Raw genomic sequence first — 21,970 nt, forward strand, 5'->3', positions numbered from 1 at the left:
TTCATCCTGGCTCGAGAGGAGCAAACAACATACTCCATACTCCATACATACAATAAAGATGTTTCTGTCTGGGGTTGCAGCACTGAGAGAAATAACAATGAGACTCCGCCGCGAGTTTCCCAGCGACCGGTTTCCGGGCCACGCTACCTCCCATTGGGTTTAGTGCCCACTCTATAGAGGCAAGCTCGACAGTTGACTCCAATGAGAGCTGTCGGAAATGGTGACTCAGCTGCCCCGGCTCTTCCGCTTTGCAGCAATTGCCGACTGGTCCGGCATCGAGATCTCCCTTCCAATTGCCGATTTGTCCCCATGAATTTCCATTCCATCCCCAGATTCAGTCCGCCTCTCACCTGCCCATCCTGCCCATGGAGATCATCTCCTCAGACCCCCAAACCTACCCCGACGTCGCACCTTCCCGTACTTCCATACTGATACCATTCGCTCACAGATCCGTTGACTGTTCAGTTAGTCTGCGAAATTCCACCAATTCGAACATGGCGGTCCACCTCCACTTTCGAGGATTGCCCCCAGCCCCTGCCTGAATCTGCATCAGATCCTGACATTTCGGCAAGGCATGATCCAGGACAAGCCGACGTCCAGATCCAGACGCTCTGCGGGCCCTTGCTGACTAGAATATTGTCCCCAGCGATATCCCAGCCCTCTTTGCGCAGTAAACACCAAGCTCGAACCAACCATCCAGAACTCAATTGGATAATCGTCTTCAATGTTTCACAGATAGCAGGCGATACGAGCAGGAGCGTGACCACTCGTATCAGACTCATTGCAGCAGCCAGCCAAGGATCCAGTCTCTGTCAGCAGCTACTACCCACCACCGGACGATGATATCGACTTATCTCGCATTTGGTCTGTGGTCAAAGTATGGATTCAAGACTCGGTGTCCGGGCTAGCCGTCGCTTCCGTGCAGACGAGATCAGCAGGACTGGCGGGCGTCTTTGCGCCAATGCCTTGATTCTCACTCTGATCTCATGTGCCGGTTAACCGTTGCGATTTCATTTGGCTCCCATTGAAGCCGCTGCATTTGACCTCTGGTCTAATTCGTTTTGGCTCTCAAAACGGATGTTGCCATGCCGGCATCAGACAGGCTGGCTAACCGAGCACAATATTATGGAATTGACCTGCAATAGGTTCAAAGATCTTATGGATGACGTAGAATCTCGCATCAGGTGGAGCAATTAAACCAGGCAGGTCCTTGCGTACTTTGCTCAAGTACAAGTAGGGTCTTGTGAGAATAGAATGGTTGGTTTTCCCGTAAGCTCCTCGGGCACAAACTGTTACGAACCTCAAAGTATGACCTCTGGTAGTTATTTGAAACGTTCACCTCGAACCAGGTAACAATTCTCTTCTTGTACAAGGAATGCTGCGCCTGCCTTTCACCTCAGCATGCTCTAGTAGTCAGCACCTTGGTTATTGTATACCTACAGTACTCATAGTAGCTAGGATGACTACCGAAGCACTAAGCCAAATACGGTCTAGCGCAATCAGAACATGCAGGATCGATGAAGATGCAAACCAGATGGACAAACCTATCCATCCATCAATCGATAAGCTTCAACAAACCACCAAACCAGATTCTGAGACATGGAAGCTCTGAAATAGCTCGCATGGATTCTATCTGAGACTTGATATCGACTTCTGTGCTTGTCGCCTGGCGAGGGCTGCTCTTTGTAAAAATGTTTTCACATCTGTCACCGTCGTCAAGATTGGCGATGCCCCGACAGTCCTCCAAATTCATGCCCTTCCAGAGGTCCATTCGTATCGACGCCAAAAACCCCAACCCAAAGATAGCTTTCGATGTCTACAAGGGACATCCTGATAAGCTTGGGGACTCACCAAACCCAATTATAGTTCTTCATGGATTCCTCGGCTGTAGAGAGGAACTCCGTCCGATTAGCAAGTATGAATGCTTTAAGCCTTTTCCTCATCCCACATGTTACGGGATACTCACCAAAACCCCCGGCCTAGGATTCTAGCCACCGAACTCAAGCGAGATGTGTATAATCTGGTAAGTGCGGATCTTAGTAAGCCATTTAACCTCGTGCCCAGGCAATTGACGCCCGGGGAAACAGGACCTTCGTAACCATGGCGAATCTGGCACCAAATGGAGACATGACTACCTCAGACTGGCGCTGGATATCCGAGGACTTATGAAAGAGAACAACCTCAAAAATGTGTCTCTTGTCGGCAATCAGATGTAAGCCTTCCCAGTGGGTCATCTCACCCTTCGAAACAGGGGACATTAGCTTTTCATGATTCCTGACGATCAGCCATCAGGGGAGCCAAGACAGCGATGACTCTAGCCCTCTACGACCCAAAACTCGTGACCAATATTGTCTCCATTGACGATTCGCCGGTCTGGAAACCCCTTCCGCCGATTTACTTACAATGGCTCCACGCCTATCGGCAAATCCTCAAGATGCGCATTACCGAGCTCCGAGAGGCGCGCAGAGTGATGTACTATTGGAATCGGGTCAGTTACCCCATGATGCTCTCCAGGAGCGTCGGGATTATCCATCGATTCTTTCTATCTGTCTTTGATCTCCCAGTCTATGACCCTGATCTAACCTCCCCGAATAGAAGGCAGGGATGCGGCCTTGGCTCCTCCGAAATCTGGAGAAGCACGACGATCACCCCTATGTAAGGCCGCGGATCCCGCAGAATATCCTGTGGGAGGCCCGCGAAGCGATGGGGGAGTTTCCGTTCCGGGAGGACGATGCGAATCGGTTCAGCGGGCCGGCGCTGTTCCTGCGCTCGCGTGATAGCTACTACATACCCGAGGACGAGGGGGCCGAAGCCATCCGCTCTTTCTTTCCTACCTCCTATATTGAGGAAGTAGACTACGAGGGGCTTCACCTGGCTCTGGAAAAGCCGGAGCTGGTTGCGAATGGTAAGGTTTTCCTACTCGCTTTCATTCGTTTGTTCTCGTGCTGCTCTCTTTGGAAGATTCGTTTTCCTCTTGTTATGCGCGATAGTTTATGAAACCCAGACAGCTGACGACTCATGACCCTCCCACAGCGGCAGTTGAGTTCCTGCGGAACCCAATGGTGTATCTAGCCGACAGGAAACTCGAGAAACACGGAGGGCCAAGAATGGCCTGGCAACTGTGAAAGCAGGCATACGTGCAAAACCACCAGAGCTTCTGGCATATTTTGACTGATATTGCCGCCTGGTTCACCAATTCCGCCCGGTGAAGATTGTGAGGCCCGCAGCAAGAACGTGGAGCGAGGGACAAGAATCCCTAGACGTCGGGCGGTATCACATGCACGCCTACGGAGGATTGAATCGACAGTGCTGGATCACTGTCAACATTGATCCATGTGTGTTGAGAGAAAGAGAACATGGAAAGGTGGCCATGGCAGAAGACCCAACTCAGAGTATCTTACTTGACCAACTGTACTGTACAGTGCCATAGACAATCCATACCTAATCTATCACATCGAGACAGGCCCCAGTCCCACTGTACCTTCTACATAGATCTCTCCTGAGCGACGCTTAACCCCGATTCGCGGCGCTACACGAGACTTCTTACTTCAATGACCCTGTTCCACAGCAGATAGAATTCAATGAAGAAAAAGGTAGGAGGCAACGCCATTGCCGATGTCCCTTGGGCGCGATGTCATGTCCGCCAAACAGTACAGGACATGGGCTCCGTTCACTGACAAGCTTTGTAGCTACTGAGACAACAGGGTATAAGCCACTCAGCGCATCTCTCGAAACACAAGTTTAAGAGGCAGGGGGACCATACATCGCATCTCATCACAAGACATATCCTAGCCAAATACTCACCCGGGTACTTTCAAATGGTAACTGAGTCCAACCGTGACTTTGCCCTAACCGCACCAAGAAATGAACAACTCTCCCGTCCCCGGCCGCAGTTCGGCAATTCAGCAGATACCACGCCAAAGCCAGAAGCAAACCCTCAGATCTACACTCACGGAGTAAGAGCCCATTACAATCCCAAGAGACCCTCCACGCATGAAACACCCTGAGACAAATCCAGCAAGCAGGGCACTGAGAATCCCAGTCTCAGTGCCCCAGGCAGGCGAGCCTTTTCCCCTTCAAACGACTCGAAGAGACCTAGTGGTGCCCGTTGGATCTCAAGAGCCACATTCTGACAGGAAAGGGAGTGGACTGGGCTTTGCTTTGAAGCTTCTTATGCCTCCCCCCCCTCGGGAAGCAGCAAAAGCGGGCGGGGCCCACAGCCCACGGCTACGAACGTGCAGCGGTCGGTTGTGTAACGCACCGGGGCGGATAAGGTTTGGCCGGGCCGTCGGATCCAGTTTTAGCGCCTCGCTTGGCGGGGATGGTGGTTCCACCCATAGCGCTGGGCACGTGCAGGGGGAAGGGGAAGAAGGAGGTGGCCGGGTGATGGTTGAGCTATGCGCTTTTTAGTAGTGTATTTCATTGCTCTGATTGAGGCTTCTCAGATAGAACTACGACAGATGGTGGCGCAACGAGGTAATCATAGGCCTCCGGATTTCAGTCATGTTGGCGGGATACGGCAAGATCTCCATATTTGAGACTCATTTGTACTCGGTACTAGAGACAAGATATATGATAGGCGGGAGTGATTAGACAGCGTGAGCTTGGAGCATAGATACTCTCTCGTCTTGTGTAGTTCACTCAGGGTCAGCGATCTTCAGGATAGCCTTTCCGCGGTTCCCGCCACGAAGCATCGAGACTAGGGCTTCGGGTCCGTTCTCAATTCCAGTGGTGATGTCTTCCTTCGTCTTGATACTGCCGTCGAGTAGCCACTGTAGCATAGCTGGGGTCAGAATGGGTCCTCCTGAGCCAGTCAAGTCACTTACCGCAGACACCCGCTCGTTTCTCTCCTTCGCATACTTCGGGCCCATATTCTCGTCTCCGACGATGAATCCCTGCATCCTGATTCTCTTTCCGACCACGTTCATCAGGGTCTTGACTCCATATAGCTCGTTTGGTTTCAAGTTGTACTGCGATACCATGCCGCAAGCGACTGAATGACGTGTCAGCGAAGGGACCTAGAAGGTAGGAGGGGGCCATACTAATCCTGCCGAAGGTGTTCATGGCAGTGAGGGCCGCTTCCAGATGCTCGCCACCAACATTCTCGTAGTAAATGTCAATTCCGTTCGGTTCTAGTCGCGCCAGGGCGTCGCTGGGCTTCTCTTTCTTATAATTGAACCCCGCGTCGAAGCCCAGCTCCTCAGTGATATACCGCAGCTTATCATCATCACCAACGCTGCCAATCACCTTCAATCCCTCATGTTTCGCCAGCTGGCCGACCACCTGTCCCACCGCACCGGCAGCAGAGGAGATGAAGATGGTCTCGCCCTTCTTGGGCTGCCCGATCTCATATAGACTGGAATAAGCCGTCAGGCCCGTCATTCCAAGGATTCCGGCGTAATGCGACAGCGACAGTCCAGGCTTCACATCGATCTTCTCGGTCTGGGGCCATGCCAGCTGCTCCTTGGTGACAACACTGTACTCCTCGATCTTGAGGATACACCAGATAATATCACCCTTTTTGTATTTGGGGTTCTCCGATCGGATCACTTGTCCGATGCTGTAGGCGGTGATCGGCTCGCCAACCTGGTAAGGCGGGCTGTAGCTCTTGATGCTGGGGTCACGCATCCGACCGCGCATGTAGGGATCCAGACTGGCGTAAAGGTTCTTGGTGAGGACGCTGTCCGGAGGCAGCTGCTGGTCGAGGTCAATCTCCCGTTGTTCCACGGTGAGATCAGTACCCGGGACAGGCGCCCCATTGGGGATTTTGCTGAAAATGATGGCTTTATTCGGTTGAGGCATTGTGGTAGCAATATTTTGAGAGGTGTCAGGTTTGGGTGTTGAGAGTAGTGGGGAGGAGAGGGCGATTCTCGACTTATGAATCAAGACTGGAGCGGGAGGGGTAGATCAGTGACGATAGCGGGACAATTGGCCAACCTCGGCTGGTTGGTGGAGTATGGCCTGATTGATAATCCATTGTGTCACTCTTGTCGGATCATTGCTTAAGCTATCATGCAGTTCAAACCTGTTAAATGCTGTAGCAAGAATTGTGCTCTGGGCTGGATTGCGTATCGATGAATCCGACAGCTGTGATTTGGCGGAGAACGAAGGAAGCAGAACAGATTTCCGGGGCGCCAGCTCGAACAAGGATATGGCTTCGTAATTCATTCTGTCGCCCTCCGCAAGCTTCCATCCCAACCCTACGAATTTGCTTCATATAGTCCACCCTAGCACGGAGTTGCTAGACAATTGTCTTTGGACCCAATCTAGCCCAGGGACCCGCGAGACTGGAACTGGAGGATGCACACAGATTGCTGGATTGTTGGTTGGACACATGGCGCCCATCTGACTTGAGTGATGGAACCTGAAGACTCTCGTATATGCTGTATTGAATCATCCTCATAACGCATCTCGTGCTTGATGGTGTCGAACACACTGCCCACTAACCCGATATGTCAGAACAGTTGATAGGCAGAGTCATGACTGAGGCGATCGGTCGGGATCGGAGGGAGCAATTCACACAATAAGAAATGTGGGAGGATGAGTGAAGTCACTCATGTTCGTTCGACTGATGAGCAGGGAGGAAATGGGAAGAGGAAGAGCTGACTACGTTGAGACCACAGAATGAAGTGTAAGTTACTGCAATGGTGGTAAGGAGTTACTACTTATTGACTGACATTCAATACTAGGCAGAGTCGGCCCCCAACCCAACCCGTGACCTGACCATGGCCGGGCCGGGCGGGGACTAATAGAGCCTTCCTATTTCAGTAAGCTGTGCGGGCTCCTGCGAGGTCCGACGAGATCTCCATCCCCACGTGGTGGTTGACCAATGATACGCCCAACGTTTCTCAATCCGATTATCACCTGGCATTTTATCGCCGAATCCCGATGAGGTCACAGCCTGAAATCCTGGTGATCCACTCTAGGTAGACTTGGGAGTTGGGAGTCGGCCCCGGAGTCTACAACTGCCCCTTGAAACCGCGGGTCATCGATCAGGCTTCCTTTTCATACCCGTGCATGACTCGGCTCTTATTTCGCCCAATCATTTCTGAAAGGATGTCATTCCCACCGGGTGTCTCTCCATCGATGCCATATTATAATTAGCCCTTCTCACTGATCATCATGATACTTATATCTGACACTCGTCAAACAGCGCAACGCTACCACTAGTTGGCCTTTCACAACGTTCCATATAACTAATAGTCTCCTAATTCTCCTAGTTAAGTCACCTTCTTCAGCAACTGGACAAAGCCATTCCTCCAACATTCTTGGCAGAATGGCTGGCATACCATGGACACCGGTCTACATCGCCTTTGCTGCATATGCCTACTTGAAAGCGACGTGGCAAACATTTTTCTACCTGTCTGCCTTGGCCACAATTAGCAGAATTGTGTACCGAGTATTTCTCTATCCGGAGTTTTTGACACCTCTGAAGCAGATTCCGAGCCCGTCCGTGAGTGTCTCAGCATTTCCGTGTGTACACTCTCATCAAATGGAACACGGTCTCACATATTCCACTAGGGCCGATCATGGCTTCGTGGCAATTCTAGCACTCTGATTCTGAGGCATGACTGGAAGCGACTGGCTAAATGGGTAGAAGAGATCCCAAATGATGGTCTGATCCGCTACTATATGACTGGCAACTTGGAGCGGTTGATCGTGACCAGCCCCAAGGGACTGAGTGAGATTTTGGTGACCAAGGTCTATGACTTCGAGAAACCAGCCTTGGTACGGGAGTCTCTGGGACGCCTCACCGGCCAAAAGGGGGTGCTGTTGGTAGAAGGTGCCGAGCACAAGGCAAGTGTCACAACAAGGGCAGAAATCACATGTCCTTTCCCAGCTGACTGAAAACAGCACCAAAGAAAGAATCTGATGCCGGCTTTTTCCTACCGTCATATTAAGAACCTGTATCCGATCTTCTGGTCGAAAAGCATAGAGATGGTGCAATGCATCGAAGATGATCTACGAGCGCGTGAGAATGATTCTTCCGACAACGTTATTCGCGTGGCAACCTGGTCAAGTCGAGCCACACTCGACATCATCGGTCTTGCCGGAATGAACCGCGACTTCAACTCCCTGCGCGATCCCACCAATGAGCTGGCCAGACAGTATGGTAGGATCAACGGTGCGCCGCCGTCCAAACTGGAGCTGGGTCTTTTCCTTCTGGGCCTCGTGATGGGAGTACCAACATGGGTCCACAAACTGCCCTTGAAGAGGAACAAGTATATCCGCGAGGGGGCTGAGTATATCCGCGCTGTCGCACTGCAGATGCTCCGTGAGGCGAAGGACCTGCGGGACCACGAGCAAGCCAGCAACGCGAAGGACGGGGTCGATATCATGTCCGTAGCACTCGAGAGCGGCAGCTTTACAGATGAGGAGCTGGTCGACCAAATGATGACCTTCCTCGCGGCCGGCCACGAAACCACCTCGACCGCCCTCCAGTGGTGCGTCTACGCACTGTGCAAGTACCCGGACGTGCAAACCCGCCTCCGAGAAGAGATCCGCGCCAACTTACCCTCCATCTCCGTCGAGAATCCAGAGTCTGTCTCAGCCGAGGTCCTCGACAATCTGCCCTACCTGCACGCCGTCTGCAACGAGGTGTTCCGCTTCCATCCCTCCGCCCCGGTGACCATCCGCGTGGCAAACCGTGACACCTCTCTCGTCGGCCAGTCCATTCCCAAAGGCACGCTCATTTTCCTGTTCCCCGCGATAATCAACCACCTCAAGGAGCTGTGGGGCTCGGACGCCGATAAATTTGACCCCGAGCGCTGGCTGGGACCCGGGATGGCCAATACCGGCGGGGCCACCAGTAACTACGCCTTCTTGACGTTCCTGCACGGGCCCCGGAGTTGCATTGGGCAGGGCTTCGCGAAATCCGAGTTGGCATGTATGCTTGCCGCCTTCGTCGGTCGTTTCAAGTTTGAGTTGGAGAATCCGGACGCTGAGCTCGAGCTCCGCGAGGGTGCGACTGTAAGTCCGCGGGACGGGGTGCGGGTCAGATTGACACCCTTGGAGGGGTGGTAGGCGCCGAAACCGATTGCGAAAAAATTCTTGTATCTACTTATGTTACTTTTAGTCTCGTTGCTACTAATTAAGTTAGATTGTTTGGATTAAAGACTTAAGCTTCTATGTACAGAAATGGGGAAATGTTATGTGCTGTCTGAGTATGTATAAGCTGCAAGCGATGATCGCCCGACAGGCTTCAATCGGCTGTACATTGTTGAAGTATCTGCAGATACTGTCGCTGGGGTCTTCCGCCTGTGGTTAATTGTCTGCTTTATTGGTAGGTTGCTTGGACAAGGGGAAGAGCGAATGCGAATGGGCCGCCCCTCCGGAGACGGAACGATGGGAGTGTTTCCAATGCATTGGGAATGCATTCGGTCGAACCCTCCTATGAGCACTCTTCGAGGCAGAGGTATGCAAGCCCACGGTAGGGTTTTGTGTGACGTGCACACTTGTCAACCTGGGCTGGGCTCACCAGCCGCCACAACTGCATAAGCTGCGAACCAGTACATGCAACATACGCCATGTGTCATGAACCGAGCAGAATTCCTCGCATCTCATCGCCGCCATCACGGACGAGGCTCCGAGAGGCTCATCTGCCGAACATTCAGATTGACTCGTTTGCCCTCCATCCACCCCTTCCACTTCTCATACTGAGTGGTGGCATCCGAACCATCCGGCGCGCCAGGCCACTCCGCGAGCCAGGCGGGACACGTCCCCGGCACGATCTTGGGCACGGCATGCCAGGCGAACCTGGACGTGCCGTCCATGTACACCGCATCACCGGAGCGCAGCCGGACGATCTCGCAGCCGGCGCCATCATCATGGCCGATCAGGAACAAGCCGTCGCAGCCGAAACTGATACTGATCAGGCCGGCATCGCACTCCTCGCTGACGTCGCGGTGGGCGCTGAGCGTATCGCCGGGCGAATACACGTTCAGGATCGCCGCCTGCGCCTCCGTCGCCGGGAACATGGTGTGCAGCAGCTTCGCGATGTCCGGCGGGAACGCCGGCGGCCGCTCGGCCGGATACACCTTGGCGGTCCAGTCGTACTGGCCGCCCAGCGTCACCCATCGCAGTTTCTTGTTGAGGATGTTCTGCACGGTGAGTGGCTTGTGCACGCTGGGGTCTTTCGGGTGGATGGCTCGCGCTGGGTCGTCGGCAAAGAAGGAGGGTGGGGGAGGGGGCCCGGGGTCTACTACGCTGGAATCGGTCATCGAGGTAGTTGTTGTTGTTGTTGTTGTTGCTGCTGCTGCTGCTGCATCCCCAGCGCTGGGGTACGTGAGCTCGTAGTGCAGGTGGAGGTTGGTCTTGTGTCTTGGGTTGGATAGGTCTCGGTGGAAGAGCCGCGAGAGGAGTTCTATTTGTACGGCTGGTGGGAGGAGGGAGGGGATCATTTGGAGACCTACATGTGCCTGTTAGGAGACCAGGATTGTTCTTTTCTTCGTTTCTACAATGTATGCTTTTGGGGGAAGTCTTCTTTCTCCCTCCCCTTTCCTGTCCTACTGGGTAGACCGAGGAAGGAAAGAAAGAAAGGGAGAGGAACAGAAAACAAGCGCTAGATGGTGGTGTATAATGCTGACCGGTCACAGAGCGATGAGAGAAGACAGGGATATCTTTCGCATTCAGGGATCCCTCCGCACCATCCTTGCTTGTCCCCAGAAATTCATCGAATACAGGCCGAAGATCCTTGCCGGAGATCCAATGCGTGACTGAAACATCCTCCGGCAGCCGGTCAGCATCTAGCGCCTGAAGATCCAGAATGCTACCATCCAAGTTTATATCTGTGAGCGTGGACTTTTGGTATTGCTTGTAGCGTTGCTTGACAGCCTCCGGAGGTCGTTCGTGAGCGTTCAGGTCCTTTATTTGTGCCATGTCTTTTTTTTCCTGACTTTGTTTTCTCGTTCGTCCCTGTATTTTTGTTCCCTTCCTCGCGTGTAGTCGAATTAGATCTCTTTTGACTTATAACTGGACTGCGTCACAAAGTTAGTTTCTTGAGGATCTGCAAGGCCGCACTATTGCATGGGTGCTGCTATGACAGTTCAGGTCGCTCCTCGGAAATGCAAATTGATAGTTCGTCCAGTCATAAGTGCCGAAAATAGCGAACCAATGTCGCGTAGAGGACAAGTCTGTTGTTTCCGCAAAGAAAGATTCGAATATAATCGACGAAAAAGAGTAACAAAGAGCATACTAGGCAAAGATTCAAACCGTCTCCTCCAAAAAAAAGTTCAGGGCGGGAATCAACTGGGGACGCGCTCACCGCCTTCTGGGCCACGCGCGGATTTTTGGGTTTGTTTGTGTACGGCGGCTACTGACCGCCTTTGGCTCCCCACCAGCAGGGATGAATGAAAAGACGACAGTTCAGTCGATTCAGTTCCTCGCTACTCCAACAGGTAAAGGTAAGTTCCAGGGTAAGTAGGTAAGTAAATCGACATTCGATTGAAGTTCCAGGCCAAACCAATTTTCCCCTCGACTCCCAGATTGGCTCCTTTCTGCCTATTCCCTTTCAGCCCGTGCACCTCGAGAGGCCCTTCTCCCTCCCTCCTCGCCGTTGCTTGACGCCAACCATTGTTTTCTCTTTCTTCCCTTCCCCGGCAACAGGAACGCCGTCGCCGTGCAGTGCAGTGCAGTGCACACACACACTCTTGTTTCCTGTACCCCGCGTGTCGGTGGGCTTGACCACAGCTTGACGGTGTCTCATCTCTTGGGTTTCGAAAATATCGTTATAGAATCACTGTGTGTGGGAAACCAGTTTTCCTCAACGGGTCAATTTACTGCCAACAATGGAGAACTATCAGAAGATCGAGAAAATTGGAGAGGGTATGTGGCTCCCCTAAGATATCCTCAATCTTACATCTGCAACCTGAACTTCCTACTTTGGTGCAAGAGCACCCCCCACTAGAAAAATGTCTAACATTTCTGATTGTGCAATGCAGGAACATACGGTGTCGTTTACAAAGCCCGTGAGCTCACTCATCCCAACCGAATCGTCGCCCTGAAGAAGATCCGATTAGAGGCCGAGGATGAAGGTGTTCCCAGCACTGCTATCCGGGAGATCTCCCTGCTGAAGGAGATGAATGACCCCAACATTGTCCGACTGCTGAACATCGTGCACGCCGACGGCCACAAGCTCTACCTCGTCTTCGAGTTCCTCGACCTTGACCTGAAGAAATACATGGAGGCTCTTCCTGTGAGCGAGGGTGGACGTGGGAAGGCCCTGCCGGAAGGTTCTGCGCTGAGCAAGAACATGGGACTGGGCGATGCCATGGTCAAGAAGTTCATGGCTCAGCTAGTGGAAGGCATTCGCTACTGCCACAGCCACCGCATCCTGCACCGTGACCTCAAGCCTCAGAACCTGTTGATTGACCGCGACGGAAACCTCAAGCTGGCTGATTTCGGTCTGGCTCGGGCGTTTGGTGTTCCTCTCAGAACCTACACACATGAGGTATTTCATGATCCTCCGGATATGCCATGCTTCGACTTTCTAACCTTGACCTTTCTCTTGATCAGGTTGTGACTCTGTGGTACCGCTCCCCTGAGATCCTTCTGGGTGGACGCCAATACTCCACTGGTGTTGATATGTGGTCCTGTGGTGCCATCTTTGCGGAGATGTGCACTCGTAAGCCGTTGTTCCCTGGTGACTCGGAGATCGACGAGATCTTCAAGATTTTCCGGTATGTCTACCCCTCTCAAAAACAGGACCTAATGACGTAGCTCAGTTGCTTACCATCTCCTTTGCAACAGTCTTCTCGGTACTCCTGACGAGGCCGCTTGGCCCGGAGTCACCTCGTTCCCCGACTTCAAAGCCACGTTCCCCAAATGGAAGCGTGACGAGAGCCGTGCTCTGGTCCCTGGACTCGAGGAGGATGGCCTGGACCTTCTCGATGCCTTCCTCGAGTACGATCCTGCCCGGCGTATCTCCGCCAAGCAGGCTTGCATGCACCCCTACTTCGCCAATGGCAGCTCATATTACTCCGGTCGCACCCGGACAACGACAAGAAACGGGTTCCACTAAATCAACCGTGCCCGCACGTTACCACGACCATGTTTAAAGGCATGTATGTAAAGCGGACGACGGTGGCAGGTGCCATGACGCACAGTGGCATGGACAGCACCGCGGTTTCTGCATCTATCCCCCTCAAGGCTGAGTCCTATCCGCGTCGCTGCTACAGTCCGCTCTTTCCTAACATTTCTCATCATCGTTCTCTGCTTCTGTTACAAATGGCGTTGTTTGTGGAGTGATCTGGCAGGAACGAGAATAGGTTACTGGATATCGCAAGGAGTATTTTTGACTAACGCGTACATACCCATAATTGAGTAAATGGAGAAAAAGAAAGGAGGTCATTCTATAGCAGCAGTGACAATGAATGAATGAAGTTGTTCCTTGTTTCATCGATTATCAAGATGTGTTTGAGTACTCAGTGGTTCAGAGAGAGGGCGGAGGTTGTGCTCAACTACCCCAGCCGATGATGGCACGGGGTGGTCTCTCCCTTCTCTTCCTCGATTGCCTTTCCTCCCTCCCTGTCGTCTCTCTACCCCACCATTCTACCACTCTACCACGAACAACAAACATCTTGATGACACTCTCATCTCCAGGTGGGGTATTCTATGCAGGTTGGAAGCGGCACGGCAAACCTTGGTGCAAACTGTACAAACCACATTCTCCGAGAAAATCAAAGCTCTGATTAACTCCGCTCAGTCAGCTAGTCAGCTGACTCTAACCGCGCTAAGACAATGCAGGTGCCCCATGACAACTTGACCCACCGACCATCCTATAACTACTTGGTACTGTTGTTCTATCACTACAGTCTTACAACTACTAACTAATCTTTTCTATTTCCAAGCTGCAAAGCACCGCAGCGCCAGTCTATAGTCTGTATTCACCCCCCTCTCCCTCCTCCCCTCCGCCCCATCAGCTGACTTGCTTACTAGACCGACAGAGAAGCATCTGCCGCACTAGGCCCAAGTACTACAGCCGGTCGCCCCGGTGATTTGTTGCCGCATCTCTGATATATAATGGGGAAGAGGGTTACCCAGGCCGGCTATATCAAAGCCCTGCCAGGGGGCACTACAGTTGCCTGGGTTAAACTAAATAGGAAGCTGCTTTCTATTTTAGCCAAGAGTTAACTACTCTTTAGAAAACTGATCCGGAAGATCGATCAGAGTGGACTTCGCCGCGAGATTCTATGCCGGATTAACGAACTGCCCGGATTTGCTCGGGATGCTGCTGCCCAGCCCTTTTTACTCAAAAGGTCAAGGCCGACCATTATAATAATTGCCGACGTCGCGGTATTAATATCAGAGTAGGGCTGGTCCAGCTGGCTGGACTGGCCGATATAGCTGCGCTGTGTGAGCCGATTAAAAACCACTATTATAGACTAGACTCCAGAGATACGGGAATCCCCGAATGATCATCAGCTTTAATGGGCTTGAGGTGCTTCTACGGCGTGAAAATACTATCTCCTAGATTATCCGGCCACTGTCGCTGTACTTTTGAGGATCCACGCTGTGATTTTCAGGTTGCATATACGCGCTTCCTCGAGAACCTCCACAAGTCTTTCAACTACAATTCCTCTTCAGACAAGCTTTATACCTATCTAGTCAACTTATCGTGATCGGAGCCGATCAAGGACTCCTGGACCGTTCCCATTACTAGCGCCAACGGGTGGCTGGCACAGATCCTCTTTACAATGTGGAATGAATATCCCTTATGCTTTGCTGTATCCGGTGAGTATTCTCTAGATGCTGTGTTAATAGATAGTCCGGCTAAGACCATTCTATCCGGTAGCGAACGGCCCAGTGCAAAAGCACATCAGACAGCAATATCCCAGACAGAGATTATCAACCGTTCTCTAAGCCTAACTCATTCTCGGCATTATACGCAGCTCTGTCCCTGTTCAACTAGAGCGCGGGGCACGACTTTCAGAGCCCAGGAGCCAGAAATTACGCCGGCAGAGGCTGTTCCGAAACCCCCAGACTGTCTACATATCGAGTCCAATCCCAGCATGGCCCAGCTCATCAATATCTTAAATTAATCTTCAATCCTTTCTCAACAACCAGCAATCGACCTGTATGGGAACGGACCGAGCCTTATATAAGAAGCCTGAACCGCCGTCGGGCCTAGCTCACCCAAGCTTGGAGATGCAGGACTCGCAGAAGTTGACCTAGGATTGTTCCAGAAGGGGTTTCAGTTGTGGAGGGATATCAACAGAATATGTTATGTTATTAGCTTCACGGGAACAGACTAATGGTAAGTGACTGACAATTAGTGCAATATACTAATGATTCTTAGTTAAGTAAGGAGGAAGAGGACAAGAAGAGTATAAACTGGCTGGTACTCGATTCTTTAGCAGCAATGTCAGCTAAGTAGACAAATAACGGCGGCCCTGCGGCCTTGCTGGCCAGGCTGCGCACTCACCGCCCATCTCGGTGGTATCTAAAGATCTCAGTCTGAGCCCTTACTGTGTCACACACTCTGCGGTGCTATCCGAGGTGATAAACATGTGGCTTTGATCTGCTGCATGGGTGCAAAGAGGATGCTTGCACTTGCAGCTAATTTACAAATTTACAGATCGTGGCTTGCTTGCTACACCGAAACGTATTCCTCCAAGGTACTTCTTCTAATGACGTGAAATCATGGAAAGGGGCGGTCAAAAACTCAGCCGAAATGAAAAGAGCCGTGAGATTCAGCCGCAGAAGGCTGAGGGTGCAGGTGTACAGGACTCCGTATATTGCTTCCTCGTATCAGCCCGGTTACTGAGGAGGCTCAGCCAGAATGTCAACCCCTCTTCGCCATCGACCCAATCGGAATCCTTTCATTTCTCTTGCGTTCAAGATTCCAGCTTACGATGAACACATCTTGCATTATTTCGTCCTTGTCCATGGCTCCATCCGGCAGCTCCGAAAGGATCAGCGCTTGCAAGCGAGATGCACCAAGCCCACACATTCATGCACGCTACCCGGACTAATGACCGTTTCTGTCCTTAACCACCAGAACCACCACAACCCGGACATCGGGCCATCACGAGCTGAAAATCTTTCATTTTCCCCGTTCCGTCAGCATCTTATGCTTAATGTCCCACGTTTTACATTGGCCCGTCAAGATGCAAGTTGCGTCGTTTTACTTTCTGCCGTGCTTACTGGGGGCCGAAAAAACCAAGGTGAAACGATCGGCGGCTCTGCTATTGAGCTCACCTTCGGCCTTATCAGTGGCCATTAATTTTAGAAGGCCGGGTGCGCGTGGTTCAGCAATACGAGCGCCTGGTAAGCAAGCGCTCGGACCTGGCCTCGAACCATTCGACCGGCTCTCTTCCCCTGTCATGCAAGAGAAAGTTCCAATCATGCTTGGCCTGCCTTACGCATTTCCGGCCTGAGGCTGTGTGGAGAACCTCGTGGATTCAAGTTGATATGGGCCACAGCGACCAGCGGGCTTGGGCCCATATGGGGTTTGTTTATAAGAGTTCGGGCGGCCACCGGTTCTGGGGAACTGTTTCACCCCCAAACACCCCCTTGAGTGATCCATGCATTGGACCCGTTCTTGCTCTTGTAAAACAGATTTGTTGATGATCTACTGCGCCCATGGATTGTGAAGACCATACCGACATGGCATATACTCCCCCGCTCTCGTCACGCTCCGGGAGCAGGATGCGAACGAAGACCAACCAACCGCCCCAGGAAACTGTCAAGCAATTCTGGAGCGACTTCAACTCCAAATTTCCGGGGCTGGTCAACACCGTATTGCCGGACAATCCGTATGCGCGCACGAAGGCTGCGCGGACACCCAAGGGGGTGATCCAAGCGCAGGTGGCCGGAAAGTCCTACGAACAAGCACGGAAGGAGTGTCAACGTTCAGTTAAGCGCATCGCTAGGGAATGCGAGCGGCTGAATCAGAAGTACTCCGATCCGCACTTCGATATCGCCGCAGATCTCAAGCGCGGAAGGAGGAACTATCTTGATGGACTGATGGACCAAAACTTGGAGTTGCGGCCAAGAGGCGTGAAGAGGGTAACGGTGAGTATAAGATACTGAAGCGGGCAAACGTGGAGTGGTCAGTCGAGCCATACTCATCAGCATTCCCATGATTAGGAAATCTTTGAGAAACCGCAGTTCTACGTCAACGGACCTACTGCCTCTGATGTACGCCAGGGTCGCGACGGTGACTGTTGGCTGATGGCTGCCTTGTGTACGATGGGCAACAAGCCTGGACTGATCGAAGATGTTTGTGTTGCTCGAAATGAGAAGGTTGGCGTATACGGATTTGTGTTCTACAGAGGTGAGGCGATCCGGCTCGACAGATCTGACGAAATACTGACATCTTGTAGATGGAGACTGGCAGCAATGTATTGTGGACGATAAGCTGTATCTGCGGGCAGCCGATTATGACGAATCCGTGGATGAGCGGCCAATTTGGGACGACATCAACAGGAAAGACACCGAAGAAGAATACCGCAAAGCCTGGCAGACGGGCTCTCGAGCTTTGTACTTTGCTCAGTGCGTGGATGAGAACGAGACATGGCTACCCTTGCTCGAGAAAGCCTACGCCAAGGCCCATGGTGACTACTCTGCAATTGAGGGTGGATTTGTAGGGTAAGACACATATATATCCTGCCTGGCGTGCAATTACTAATGTCATCCGCATCACAGCGAGGCCCTTGAGGACCTGACTGGCGGGGTCACTTCAGATTTACTCTCGAGTAACATCTTAGACAAAGACCGGTTCTGGAATGAGGAGCTCATGAAGGTCAACAAGGAGTTCCTCTTCGGCTGTGGCTGCGGTCTGTTCTCTAACTGGCTGGACCCGGGCTACCGAGGGCCTCCCAGAGACAGGAAGGGGATTTCGGAGAATCACTCCTATTCCATCATGGAGGCGCGGGAAATCGACGGACAACGCTTGCTGCGACTAAGGTAGGAGCTACGAATGCCTTATTTGCAAGCGAGAATGCTAATTCAAACCTAGAAACCCATGGGGCAAAAAGGAATGGAATGGCGCTTGGAGCGACGGCTCTGAACAATGGACACCCGAGTGGATGGCGAAGTTAGGGCATAAGTTTGGCAACGATGGGGTAGGCTTCTCGAACGCAATTCCAGTACTCAGACAGCGTAGCATGCTAATGAAACTGCAGTTCTTCTGGATCTCATATGACGACCTTCTCAAGAAGTACCAGCACTTCGACCGAACTCGCCTCTTTAACGATAACTGGACAGTTACCCAACAATGGACTACACTAAATGTCCCCTGGTCCGCCGACTATCACAACACCAAGTTCATCATCAACGTGAGCAAAGGCGGGCCTGTAGTTATCGTTCTCTCGCAGGTATGACACGACTAGTTCTGTGCTCTTCTTCACAACGTGATGGGTCACTGACTTATACTCCTAGCTCGACGACCGGTACTACAAAGGACTAGCCGGTGAATACGACTTCGTCCTCAAGTTCCGGCTGCAAAGGGAAGGCGAGGACGACTATTTTGTGCGCAGCCACAGCAGCGATCTCATGTACCGCGGCGTGAACGTCGAAGTCGACCTCGAGCCCGGCCGCTACCATGTCCTCATGAAAGTCACGGCCTACCGCGACAACGAGAAGATGCCCACCGAGGACGTGGTGCGCAGCCTTGCGCCCACCCGCCGGGAGAAGCTGGTCCAGATCGGCCTCTCGTACGACCTGGCCCACGCGAAGGGCATCGTGCCCGAGACCGAGACCGAGAAACGAGCCCGCGAGGAGCGCGAAGAGCGACAGCGGGCCGCCGAACGACGGAAGCTCCGCGAGGAGACCAAGACGCGACTGCAGAAGCAGTGGATCCGCGACCGCAAGCGCGACGCACGACGGCACCGACGCGAGGAGCGGCTCGCCGAGGAGGCTGCGCGGGGGGCCTCCTGCCGCAAGGGTGCCGACGCCGCGGGACACACCGACGACGCTGGTACCGGTCATGATCATGACCATGTCTCACAAGCAAAAGCAAGGGCAAACCCAACAGAGAACAGCTCGATCCCTACGATCCAGGTCAGCAGCTCTCATGTTGTCAACGGCCACGATCACCCGAGGGGCCGAGTCTCCCTCTCGATCCGCGACAAGCGCGCTCCGGTCCACACCCCCAACCCCGATCTGAAGTACCTCGAGGGGTTCGAGTTCGATTCCGATCTCGATATGCCCCCGGAGGAGCCGGCCGCGGAGCCAAGGACCCCGGCCCATACTTTGTCGTGCAGTAGCGAGGTGGATGCGAACGGGGATCCGTGGAATGCCGTCTGCGTCGTGGGTTTGCGGGTCTACTCGAAGGACTCGGAGCTGTCGCTGGAGGTTCTCCGTCCTGTCCCCGAGGATGAACCGGAGGCTTGTCTGGATATGGATGATCCGGCCGTGAGTGCGACTTCGGAGAAACAGCCTCGGATTCTGTCTGGTATTTAAGGCATTGTAAGGTGGGCGTTGGGTCGTTTGCTCAGTACAAAGTAAGGGAGGCCTGGATTTTATTATCGAATTTCTAAAGTTCCTTGAGAAGAATAGATACTTTTTACACAGCTTATTGAGATAGTTGCTTTTCTCAATTGTTCTAGATATGTAGTTCTCATATCAATTATCCAAGATCACCGACCCAGACATTGCAGCCAAGACGATGCTCATTTCCCAGCGACAAACCAAGAAGGTCCATATAATGCATGCATGAACGTCTGGCAAAAGTTTTCACACATGTAAGTTCCTATGAGAACATATAAACAGCAAAATGACAATGAAAGATGATCATATCCAAATGCCCCCTCAGACGAAAGAGACCATACCCAAGAGCTCACACCCTCTCCCACGCCTGGCCCCCCATAGCCACCAACCGATTGAACAACTGATCCCTCGCCTTCATCCCAGTGACATGATACGTCTGACCCTCCTCGGCCCCGCAGATCACCAACCCATCTACCGACTCTTTGCTCCCCGCCGCCAACTCCACGATCAATTTCCCCTTCCAACCCAGCCCTTCCGTCTTCCGGAGGCCTCGGATTTGAGAGATGGGTATCTGGAACAAGACCGTTCCTTTCTTCTGGTGCTCGAGTCGGCGGTCCTCGAGGGTGGCGGAGTGGAGGGTGCTGAAGTAGAGGATCGGAGATGGATTTAAGTTCTCACCTTTTTCTTCTTCTTCTTCTAGCTGAGCGGTTGAAGGCTCGTTTTCTGGGGGGTTGAATGAGGAGGACGGGGAGGAGGAGGAGTCGATGACCAATGTGCCGCGCTTACGCTCGAATTTCGCGTCAAAGGTGTCGGGGCCGGAGGTCTCCCATTCCCAATTGCGGCGGTGCATGGTGAGGAGGAGGCGTCTGGTGCCCTGCGTGGCGCCTGCGATTGCCATGGCTTGGTTGAATGCGGAGTGGCCCTTTGTGGCGAGCGTGATGGTTGTGCGGAGGATGCGGAGGAGGCGGGGGAGGAATCTCCTGCGCTTGGAGGTGGAGGGCTCGGAGGTAGATGTGGATGTGGTGGTGGTAGCGGTGGCGGTTGTGGTGAGGCTGGTTGAGCTAGCTGCTGCAGCAGCAGTGGCTGTGATCTTGAGCTTGTCTTTGTAGGTTATCCATGATGGTATGGGATTGTTGGAGTGGGGTTGTAGGGAGGATGGTGGGGAGGGGAGCGGGGTGTTGTTGGTTTCGCAGAGTCGGAGGAGGGTAAGTGTTAGTTGAGCGTTGGTGGGGATGTTCTTCAGAATGGTTCTGAATGGAGTGTCTGGGTTAGCACGTCTGATCATAAATATTAAATGTTTTCCACGGCATAATGTACGCACTCTCGTGGATCCAGGGATTTCTTCCAGTCGGGGAATTTCTCATTAAGGTAGTTCATAGAGTACTGGTGCATGGGACCGCCAAAGAAGATAAAGCCGAGGGTGAAGCTGTTGGCTCTGACAATGAAGTCATTTGATACGATGGAGGTGAGCAAACAGATCAGGAGAAGAACACCAACTAGCTGAATCTGCGCCGTCACAGAGGTGAAGGGCGGCGTCGGAGAAAGGACGCTGCGTGATGGTTAGCTTGAACGTACCCATATTGCCAGCGTGCAGACCTCGTACTTGGAGAACATCTCGTAAATGTCGGTGCCGTCACTGATTACACGCATCGCTTGGGTGGTGGCATTGGCGACCGCCTTTCTCATGGACCTTTTGGTATCGTCCCCTGTCACCGCAGCATCTGGGATGGTATTGACATCTGTGGTCGAGTCTGAAGCAAGCGTCTCTTCTAGACTGTCACCAGTACTTTCCTGGCCATGTCTGCTCGTCGCCGCTTTCACTGCAATTTTAGCAATGCTGTTCATGAGACTATTGGCTTCTTGCTCCGCAGCTTCGCCCTTGTGCTTGCTGGGTTGGTCTGTGGCCTGCTGTGGCTGGGTCTTGGGCCCGTTGTCTTCGGGAGTAAGACTAGGAAACAACAAGGGCCGTAGTGACGGAAACAGAATCAAAGCAGCAAGGAAGAGAGAAATGGTGGGAACGAGAATACCCCGAAACCATGCGACGAAATAGGTCTTGAATCTGTCAGTAGTCTATAGGGCGTTGATTCAAGCATCGACAACGTACTGCACAAAAGGCTGAGGTACGTCGGGGCTCATTCCACGACCGCAACCTGACGACATGAGTATACAACGTGATCACCCCTACAATAACAGAGACATAGAGCCTCTCCAGTGTAATTCGCACTTTCTCTGGCGGAAATTGTTCATCTTGGACGGGATTGAGGTCGAGGTCACCCGCACGAGGTTCAGACGTGGCTTGCACATTATATATTTGCTTGAAGTCATGAGTTGGGCACTGCACGATCCATGGATGTGAGTAAGCGTACCTTATTGAAGCGTCGGATCAATAACCACAGATCTTCATCTGGAACGCCAGGTACAAGGTCATCCTGGTTTGGTTTCGCAGAGGCTTCGGGCTGTACGCCTGCCATGTCACTGCGGCCGCCGGTATTGGATTCCCGACACTTGTATCGTCACCGAGGGATTTTCTTCAGGCTCT

At 52.6% G+C, this 21,970-nt stretch overlaps 7 protein-coding genes across 7 annotated transcripts; 4 read left to right on the forward strand and 3 right to left on the reverse strand.

The window, feature by feature from the left end:
- The first annotated feature begins 1,582 nt into the window (after window positions 1-1,582).
- BO95DRAFT_446140 (alpha/beta fold hydrolase) lies at window positions 1,583-3,291 on the forward strand. Its single transcript, XM_025587308.1, has 6 exons — window positions 1,583-1,915; window positions 1,984-2,023; window positions 2,088-2,212; window positions 2,293-2,488; window positions 2,596-2,905; window positions 3,034-3,291. The coding sequence occupies exons 1-6, from the start codon at window positions 1,728-1,730 to the stop codon at window positions 3,123-3,125; spliced, it is 951 nt and encodes a 316-aa protein (XP_025438757.1). The 5' UTR covers window positions 1,583-1,727; the 3' UTR covers window positions 3,126-3,291.
- A 1,232-nt stretch (window positions 3,292-4,523) lies between these two features.
- Window positions 4,524-6,034, reverse strand: BO95DRAFT_239089 (MDR family NADP-dependent oxidoreductase). The gene is made up of 3 exons (XM_025581343.1): window positions 5,043-6,034; window positions 4,827-4,993; window positions 4,524-4,772 (listed from the first exon to the last, which is right to left on the reverse strand). The coding sequence occupies exons 1-3, from the start codon at window positions 5,800-5,802 to the stop codon at window positions 4,638-4,640; spliced, it is 1,062 nt and encodes a 353-aa protein (XP_025438758.1). The 5' UTR covers window positions 5,803-6,034; the 3' UTR covers window positions 4,524-4,637.
- Window positions 6,035-6,938: 904 nt separating this feature from the next.
- On the forward strand, window positions 6,939-9,085 carry BO95DRAFT_396611 (cytochrome P450). The gene is made up of 3 exons (XM_025583754.1): window positions 6,939-7,453; window positions 7,522-7,803; window positions 7,855-9,085. Exons 1-3 carry the CDS (start codon window positions 7,277-7,279, stop codon window positions 9,022-9,024), a joined length of 1,629 nt encoding a protein of 542 aa, XP_025438759.1. The 5' UTR covers window positions 6,939-7,276; the 3' UTR covers window positions 9,025-9,085.
- A 487-nt stretch (window positions 9,086-9,572) lies between these two features.
- alkB (oxidoreductase, 2OG-Fe(II) oxygenase family) lies at window positions 9,573-11,223 on the reverse strand (the record flags this gene model as incomplete). The annotated part of the gene is made up of 2 exons (XM_025591888.1): window positions 10,587-11,223; window positions 9,573-10,408 (listed from the first exon to the last, which is right to left on the reverse strand). Exons 1-2 carry the CDS (start codon window positions 10,876-10,878, stop codon window positions 9,573-9,575), a joined length of 1,128 nt encoding a protein of 375 aa, XP_025438760.1. The 5' UTR covers window positions 10,879-11,223.
- A 144-nt stretch (window positions 11,224-11,367) lies between these two features.
- nimX (cyclin-dependent serine/threonine-protein kinase CDC28) lies at window positions 11,368-13,359 on the forward strand. Its single transcript, XM_025591889.1, has 4 exons — window positions 11,368-11,823; window positions 11,940-12,448; window positions 12,514-12,677; window positions 12,748-13,359. Exons 1-4 carry the CDS (start codon window positions 11,787-11,789, stop codon window positions 13,016-13,018), a joined length of 981 nt encoding a protein of 326 aa, XP_025438761.1. The 5' UTR covers window positions 11,368-11,786; the 3' UTR covers window positions 13,019-13,359.
- Window positions 13,360-16,402: 3,043 nt separating this feature from the next.
- On the forward strand, window positions 16,403-19,521 carry BO95DRAFT_239169 (calpain-like protein). The gene is made up of 7 exons (XM_025581344.1): window positions 16,403-17,013; window positions 17,089-17,275; window positions 17,325-17,589; window positions 17,647-17,907; window positions 17,960-18,065; window positions 18,126-18,317; window positions 18,382-19,521. The coding sequence occupies exons 1-7, from the start codon at window positions 16,582-16,584 to the stop codon at window positions 19,402-19,404; spliced, it is 2,466 nt and encodes an 821-aa protein (XP_025438762.1). The 5' UTR covers window positions 16,403-16,581; the 3' UTR covers window positions 19,405-19,521.
- A 259-nt stretch (window positions 19,522-19,780) lies between these two features.
- On the reverse strand, window positions 19,781-21,902 carry BO95DRAFT_467047 (uncharacterized protein; the record flags this gene model as incomplete). Its single annotated transcript, XM_025589260.1, has 5 exons — window positions 19,781-20,681; window positions 20,753-20,980; window positions 21,035-21,483; window positions 21,536-21,745; window positions 21,798-21,902. 5 exons carry the CDS (start codon window positions 21,900-21,902, stop codon window positions 19,781-19,783), a joined length of 1,893 nt encoding a protein of 630 aa, XP_025438763.1.
- Between the last annotated feature and the right edge of the window lie 68 nt (window positions 21,903-21,970).

Source organism: Aspergillus brunneoviolaceus (genome assembly GCF_003184695.1).
Source record: "Aspergillus brunneoviolaceus CBS 621.78 unplaced genomic scaffold BO95scaffold_67, whole genome shotgun sequence".
Lineage (NCBI taxonomy): Eukaryota > Fungi > Ascomycota > Eurotiomycetes > Eurotiales > Aspergillaceae > Aspergillus > Aspergillus brunneoviolaceus.

Excerpts from the sequence above, each read along its gene's own strand:
- BO95DRAFT_446140 (XM_025587308.1), top strand. The coding sequence starts at position 1,728 with ATGCCCCGACAGTCCTCCAAATTCATGCCCTTCCAGAGGTCCATTCGT. Across the intron at positions 1,916-1,983 it reads GAACTCCGTCCGATTAGCAA|GATTCTAGCCACCGAACTCA; the intron begins GTATGAATGCTT and ends CCCCCGGCCTAG. Across the intron at positions 2,489-2,595 it reads TGATGTACTATTGGAATCGG|AAGGCAGGGATGCGGCCTTG; the intron begins GTCAGTTACCCC and ends CTCCCCGAATAG.
- BO95DRAFT_239089 (XM_025581343.1), bottom strand. The coding sequence starts at position 5,802 with ATGCCTCAACCGAATAAAGCCATCATTTTCAGCAAAATCCCCAATGGG. Across the intron at positions 4,994-5,042 it reads GAACACCTTCGGCAGGATTA|TCGCTTGCGGCATGGTATCG; the intron begins GTATGGCCCCCT and ends CACGTCATTCAG. Across the intron at positions 4,773-4,826 it reads GAAACGAGCGGGTGTCTGCG|TGGCTACTCGACGGCAGTAT; the intron begins GTAAGTGACTTG and ends GCTATGCTACAG.
- BO95DRAFT_396611 (XM_025583754.1), top strand. The coding sequence starts at position 7,277 with ATGGCTGGCATACCATGGACACCGGTCTACATCGCCTTTGCTGCATAT. Across the intron at positions 7,454-7,521 it reads AGCAGATTCCGAGCCCGTCC|GGCCGATCATGGCTTCGTGG; the intron begins GTGAGTGTCTCA and ends ATATTCCACTAG. Across the intron at positions 7,804-7,854 it reads GTGCCGAGCACAAGGCAAGT|CACCAAAGAAAGAATCTGAT; the intron begins GTCACAACAAGG and ends GACTGAAAACAG.
- nimX (XM_025591889.1), top strand. The coding sequence starts at position 11,787 with ATGGAGAACTATCAGAAGATCGAGAAAATTGGAGAGG. Across the intron at positions 11,824-11,939 it reads GATCGAGAAAATTGGAGAGG|GAACATACGGTGTCGTTTAC; the intron begins GTATGTGGCTCC and ends TGTGCAATGCAG. Across the intron at positions 12,678-12,747 it reads GAGATCTTCAAGATTTTCCG|TCTTCTCGGTACTCCTGACG; the intron begins GTATGTCTACCC and ends CCTTTGCAACAG.
- BO95DRAFT_239169 (XM_025581344.1), top strand. The coding sequence starts at position 16,582 with ATGGATTGTGAAGACCATACCGACATGGCATATACTCCCCCGCTCTCG. Across the intron at positions 17,014-17,088 it reads GAGGCGTGAAGAGGGTAACG|GAAATCTTTGAGAAACCGCA; the intron begins GTGAGTATAAGA and ends TCCCATGATTAG. Across the intron at positions 18,318-18,381 it reads TAGTTATCGTTCTCTCGCAG|CTCGACGACCGGTACTACAA; the intron begins GTATGACACGAC and ends TTATACTCCTAG.